Genomic DNA, 6,300 nt, shown 5'->3' with positions numbered 1-6,300 from the left:
ATAGGGCATAAGATCCAGCAGCCAGGTTCTTGTCCTCTGATTTAATTAATCCTTATCATGAAATGGGTTTAATCCTAATCTTGTCATTATTATATCAGCTGTGAGTAGACAGCAGTCAGTTATCTGTAGGAATGAAGAACCACCCCGTCTATCTCAAGGCCAGGCAGATTAAAGGGAGTATGTTTCGCAAAGATAGGCCCATGCAGTCAGACCATGGAGTAGTTTTGTTATGGAGAGCAGGGAGATGTAATAAAGACAAATAAACTGAAATTGTTGTCATGTGAGTTAATGTGTTTTATGACATTTAGTGTTGGTGGTGTAAGTATGTTTATGTGTTTAGAATGAACTAAACAACTGTTTAAGTGCCAACCAGATTTACTCTGCCATACCATGGTTGTTTTATTTGAATATGTTTGTGATTAACAGACGAGTGCCCTGACTCAAATTCTAAATATGAAACATGACGTGTTGTTGCTTTACCCTACCTTTGTTGTCAGTCATTGCCTGACAGACAGAATCAATCGGCATAAAAATCTGAACACTACAGCATTTTTATGAATACTTAACAGCTTTCATTTGGCCTCTTCAGTAAGTTTGCAAATTTTATTTGCTGTCCTAAATGTTCTTGATGTAAACAGAAATGTCAGTTGTTTTAAGTGCTTTTTTTCTTTAAATGGTTATTCAGATGTGAGATGTTTTAGGAAAACTGGCTGAGTAACAAATGGACAAAGTTCCCGTTGTTGCCATGGTCACTGGCCCACACAAAACAGCACAATGAATTTTCCTTTCTTCCTCCTGACAGTGGCTCCATCTGTTAGGCTTAAAGATATTTGCTTTAGCTTTACTGTAATTCAGCCTGCTTAGTAGTAAGACAATTTGCTTTTTATTCTGGTTTTCATGTGCAGATGAACATTTTACTCAGTCTGTTCATAGAATTTCTTTGGATTTTACTCAGCTACTATCCACAATGCCGCTGAATGATGAACGGCCCACCTCGACATCCATGGCAGTGGGTGAAGACCAGGGTAGTGATACAGAGTCTTCTGAAAGGTGTGACAGCGTGACGTCGTCTAGCGACTTTGAGTGCTCCCGTCAAAGTTTTACCAGCGACTCCTCCAGCAAGCACAACTCACCATCCTGTAAGGCTTTTGTCATGTGCCTTTTTCTGGCTCTTATGACACAGGATTAGAAATGTTATCAAATCAATAGATATCTAGATAACAGACTGCTGTTTTCCATACCAGTTGCTCGGATTATTATTCTGGTGGGTTTTTTTTTTCTTTTCAACCCAACCCAAATGTATAGACAGACTTTGGAATTCTGAACACTTTTGTCATTAATAGACCTCAGACCAATTAGAAATCAGTCTTGCCTCTGTTCTTCAGTCGAAGTCATGTTTCATTATAAACAGTGAGGACACTCAGGAAAATTAAGTTCTGATTTCTCATTTAATGATCATGTTCACCTTTCACAGGTAGCCCACCGAAAACCTTAACACTTGATGAGGTCATGGCCTCAGCCCGAGACCTATCAAATTTGAGTCTGGCCCACGAGATCATAATGAATCGCAAGTTTCATGTGGAGCAGCCTGACCTACCTCAGAGCAGGTACTGTTTCTGAATGACTGTCTTCAAAACAGCCAGCAGATTTTGATAATACCCTAAACTGTAAATCAGATTTTTGAGTGTGTACCTTAATATTTTAGCAGGAATGTCTGAGTAACCTCAAGATTGTGTAAACCACATATTTGAATATCATTAATGGTTTTAATAATACAGTGAATTTTTTATAGTATTTTGTTTGAGTGTTTGGCACTGAGTCCAATCTAGTGTCTGGCTTTTATCTCCGTAGTCTGGAGAAGAGGGTGAAAGATATTGTTCACAAAGCATTCTGGGACTGCCTTGAATCAGAGCTTAATGATGACCCCCCTGAGTACGAACATGCCATCAAACTACTTGAAGAGATACGAGATGTAAGTGATGTTGTCAAATGTGTTTAAAGATTAAAAGCAAAGGAAATTCTTGGAATCTGTGATCAGTCTTGTGCAACATGTTTATTGAATACAAATGTGATTGACTATAAATGTTTTTTGGGGTTTTTTTTTTCGTTTTTTCTTTCCTATTTTTAAAGACCCTGCTGTCCTTCCTGAACCCTGGAGCTAACCGCCTTCGCACTCAAATCATGGAGGTTCTGGACATGGACCTTATTCGCCAACAAGCAGACAATGATGCAGTGGACATCCAGGGCTTGGCCTCCTACATTATCAGCACAATGGGCAAATTCTGTGCGCCAGTCCGAGACAATGAGATCAAGAAACTCGAAGAGAGCTCAGCTGACATTGTTTCACTATTCAAGTACATTGTTTTGCACTTATATTTTTATGATGTTGAACCAGTTGTACTCTATAGAAGCTTTTTGTTCTCAAGTGTGAACCAGCATGCTCTGTAAGTTAATTTAGGAATATTTCTCTGTCTCAGATTTGCCTTTTGAAATATTTTTCTCTTAAGTATTTTTATGTGACAACAGGGAGATCTTTCGTGTGTTGGACCTGATGAAGATGGATATGATTAACTTCACTATTCAGAGTCTGAGGCCGGAGCTTGAGAAGCAGTCTGTGGAGTATGAGAGGGCCAAATTTCACAACATTTTAGAGAGAACTCCGAGTAAGCAATGTCTGTACATATAGCTTGTCATTTTGGAGGAGTGTACAATCAAAATGAATCTGTTTGGGAGATTTGTACCTGTCTGTTCTGGTTTTGGAATGATGCATCTTCAGGCTCTGTGAATTTAGCATCTGTTCATCCTGTCTCAGTTTTTCTTCATATTCAAAGTTAATATTGATAAGAAATAAAGAATACAATGTGCAGCTCTTCTTATTTCTGGTGGTAAGATGCTCTAGCCCATACGACGGAGTGGATCAAAGCATCACTGGAGGAAGTCCTACTGTCCATGCCTCCCAGAGAGAAGCCTAGTGAACCTGGGAAGAATGTAAATGGAACACCAAGTCCAATGCTGGTCCTCAACACTGCCTTTGTCAGACTGATCATGTGGGGTAGACACAAGGGCCCACTGCCTGAGGTAATTGCTCATACAAATGCACATGTGCTGAGACTCAGCCACAGTGCATGTTACTGTGTGTATGAGAGAGAGCGAGAGCGTGTTTTTGTATGATCTTGAAGCTACATTGTTTGAAAAATAGGTCTTGTCACTGACAGCTGTGAATAATACCATCACAGCCAGTGCACTGAGAACATTTGAGTTTTGCTGGAATGATGAAGCACAGTCCTGTCTAATTTTTGTGTGTGTGTGCCTTTGCATGTGTGTATCCGCTCTCTCCTTAGACCTTGATGACAGATGAGGTTAGGCTGCAGGAGCTCAGGAGATGCCTGCAGTTGCTACAGGCTGTGGCGTCTGTCCTGCTGATTATCTGTAGCGCTGTTGGAGGGGCTGTTTCTGGTCTTCCTGCTCTCATTGAGCGTCTCAAGAAGATGACCAGTGTGTTGCTAGAGGGCATGCACAGCCAGTGAGACCACTTTTTTCCATCCTCTTATATACACACACATACATCCAACAGCCCATTGTTCAAACTGTAAAGGTCATCTACCAAGATTACCTCCCCATGTTTATTTTGAATCCTGACTGGAGCAATTCCTATTAATGAATGACCTGACCTTCTCTCTCTCTCTCTCTCTCTCTCTCTCTCTCTGTCTTTCTGCAGAAACTTTCACCTGACTGAGGCTCTGGAGAATGTGAGCGTTCAGATTTTCAGTGAGCTGAATAAGTCTCTGACTGAGCGGAATTACCCACCTCTCCCTGGTGACCTGCAGACCACTTTGAGAGGACAGATCTGTGGTATAACCCAAGAAAGCAACCCTATACGTAGCCTCGTAGGTAAGGTAACAACCCACTGGCCCATATGATGAGGACTGACATTTTGTCCTTATTACCTTTTTCTGTAGTGTACCTTATTAAGCAAAGGCTCAGGTCAAAACAGTGACTATAGCTGCGAGTGAATGCGTGTATGTAATGGTTAAAATTTGTCAGAGGACAACTGCTTCTTCTAAACACGATGCAAACCAATTATAGCAGGCTTTATCTTGGCCTGCCCTTCGCTTCCAGTGTAGGTGCTTTAGACTACTCCTTCACTGAATGTCATAGAGGAAACTCTGCGGTGTCTTTGTAGGTGTTTGTAATTTTCTCACGTCTGAGAGAAAGTTATTCTTGGTTCATCTTTAATCGCAAACATTCCTACATTTCTTCTTCTTCAGAGGGAAGGGTCCAGCAGTACCTTCAGGTGGTTCTATCCACACCAAACTCACACAAGAGTCCACCCTCTACTCCCAATGGGCTGGGTGTTATCCAGCCAGAGCTGACCGCACTGGCGATCAGCTACGTCAACGTTGTCAACTACAACAAGAAAGTGTACGGCCCCTTTTATGTTAACATCCTGAAAGGTTTACTCTTCAGTGACAACCAGCCAGCTCATGGGACCTCTTCCCAGGATATAGCTGCTACCCAGGAGCCCCCTGTCAACCCACTCATCTCCAAATGACACTGCATGGATCTTTTACATCTGTGTGCCCTTTGGCATCCGTATCCCTCTCATGTTGCAGTGTGTTTAACAAATTGCAGAGAAATCCATTAAGTCTTTTCAATTCCCTTCTAAAGGTAGAGATGCGGTGATGTCACCGCCTTGTGTTGCCGGCTCAAATGGGAAAATGTATTTTTTGGTGCTCAAATAAGGAGTTAAAGAACAATTATAGTTTGTGTTACAAAAAAGGTATATGTATCTTGCGACAGCCAATTAATCATGCGCTTTTGTATCTCCCCAACTATCTCAACTAATTTGTTACTTGTATATTGTCTTTGAGCCTGTGTTACTGCAATATGTATCATTGTGTGCTGTCAATAAATGTTTGGGAGCAAGTCAAAGTTTTACTATGTTCACATTGTAATAGATATTGCCAGAAAATAGGCAAGTATGAATAGACTTTTTGTTGTTGTAAGCTCATTTGATAAGGGAATAAAATATATGTATATTTACTACTATCCATTACATATATATATTGGCTTATGATTGTAGGCGAGCTTTTATATATTATCATAACAAAATTTAAAACAAAATATTGACCGTGCCATTCTTTTCTGAGGAATGACTCAAACCCAGTTTAAAAGGATGCTGGTGTGATTTTCAGCCTCTTGAACCTAAAGACTAATTGGGCTAGAACTATATTTTTCTTTTGAAACTACGTTTGTATCATGGTCTCATGCATGTTGGCCCAGGAGGATGGGGAAAATGTGATCTATGATGACTGCATGATATATGTTTGTGAACACTTATGGTATTGTATGATGTGTGTATTAATTAGAATACCAGTGTTTCATGTTTTATGTTTGCCGTTTACAGTTCCATATGGGTTTCCCCCCGATATAGAATTTTACTCGTCACATTTATGTAATTGTTTTCAGAATATATATCTTCTATTAAAATATCGTTATGTTCATGTTATGGTGGAGGTCAAAACGAGATTGCTAACATACTGGTTCGGTGCTTTACCCCAAACTTTCGACAAATGTTAATGGACCTAGAGGCTGAATAAATGTTGACTGTGTGTTTTATGTCCTGCTCTCTGAGTTCAGTAGTTTCTATTACTTATACTCCATATCATTTCGATGCAGCAAGAATATTGAATAAACTTGAGAACAGTTTGGGAAAAAAAAGAGTGTTGTGAATCTTGGTGGTCATTAAATTAGTATTATTACTTAGCTCTCTCTTCCTCCATCAAAAATCTTAACACATCGTAAACTGATCTATGAGCAGCTCTCCTAACACAAGTTCGGATCATAGGCATCAAAAAGGAAATGTCAACACTGAGGTGAATTTAGCGTAAAATGGCACCCTCTACAAAGTCCGCGATTTTATGGTTAGTTTGTCTCTAAGCAACGAAACTTCAGTTTCAAGTTTAGTGACTAACGTAGCAGACAGAAGGTGCGTTTGCAAACATTTCTCTTCCTTGCCGTCGACATTGCCTGCCTGCCAGCCAGCCAGCGGTACAGTAACCCCAAAGCCTCACAGCAATAGATTTAACAATGCTTTCGGGATATTGCAGTTATTTATTTACTTATTACTATTCAGCGTGTAATTTATACTTCGACTGGCGTTAACTGACAGCAAACAAACTTACAGGTTCTTTCACTGTAGTCAGTTTCACGAAAGAAATGTTGATCACTCAGACTTGTTCGCCAAGACTTTGTCGTATTTTTTTTTTCATTAGAAATTAATCTGGATATTTCTTAATC

General features: G+C 40.0%; 1 protein-coding gene across 1 annotated transcript; it reads left to right on the top strand.

Annotated features, from left to right (window-relative positions):
• The first annotated feature begins 957 nt into the window (after positions 1-957).
• tcp11l2 (t-complex 11, testis-specific-like 2) lies at positions 958-5,648 on the top strand. The gene is made up of 9 exons (XM_030779809.1): positions 958-1,139; positions 1,475-1,607; positions 1,852-1,972; positions 2,131-2,354; positions 2,527-2,663; positions 2,891-3,078; positions 3,342-3,523; positions 3,719-3,891; positions 4,269-5,648. Exons 1-9 carry the CDS (start codon positions 968-970, stop codon positions 4,550-4,552), a joined length of 1,614 nt encoding a protein of 537 aa, XP_030635669.1. The 5' UTR covers positions 958-967; the 3' UTR covers positions 4,553-5,648.
• Positions 5,649-6,300: the final 652 nt, after the last annotated feature.

This window comes from Chanos chanos, chromosome 1, assembly GCF_902362185.1.
Source record: "Chanos chanos chromosome 1, fChaCha1.1, whole genome shotgun sequence".
In the NCBI taxonomy this organism is placed as follows: domain Eukaryota; kingdom Metazoa; phylum Chordata; class Actinopteri; order Gonorynchiformes; family Chanidae; genus Chanos; species Chanos chanos.
The sequence above is the reverse complement of the archived record's forward strand: the minus strand, read 5'-3'. Positions and strand labels throughout refer to the sequence as shown.

What these genes read in the sequence shown, in the direction of transcription:
- tcp11l2 (XM_030779809.1), top strand. Translation starts at nt 968, where the DNA reads ATGCCGCTGAATGATGAACGGCCCACCTCGACATCCATGGCAGTGGGT. An exon ending in GACATTGTTTCACTATTCAA is followed by an intron (nt 2,355 to 2,526) that starts GTACATTGTTTT and finishes ATGTGACAACAG; the next exon opens with GGAGATCTTTCGTGTGTTGG. An exon ending in CATTTTAGAGAGAACTCCGA is followed by an intron (nt 2,664 to 2,890) that starts GTAAGCAATGTC and finishes TCTGGTGGTAAG; the next exon opens with ATGCTCTAGCCCATACGACG.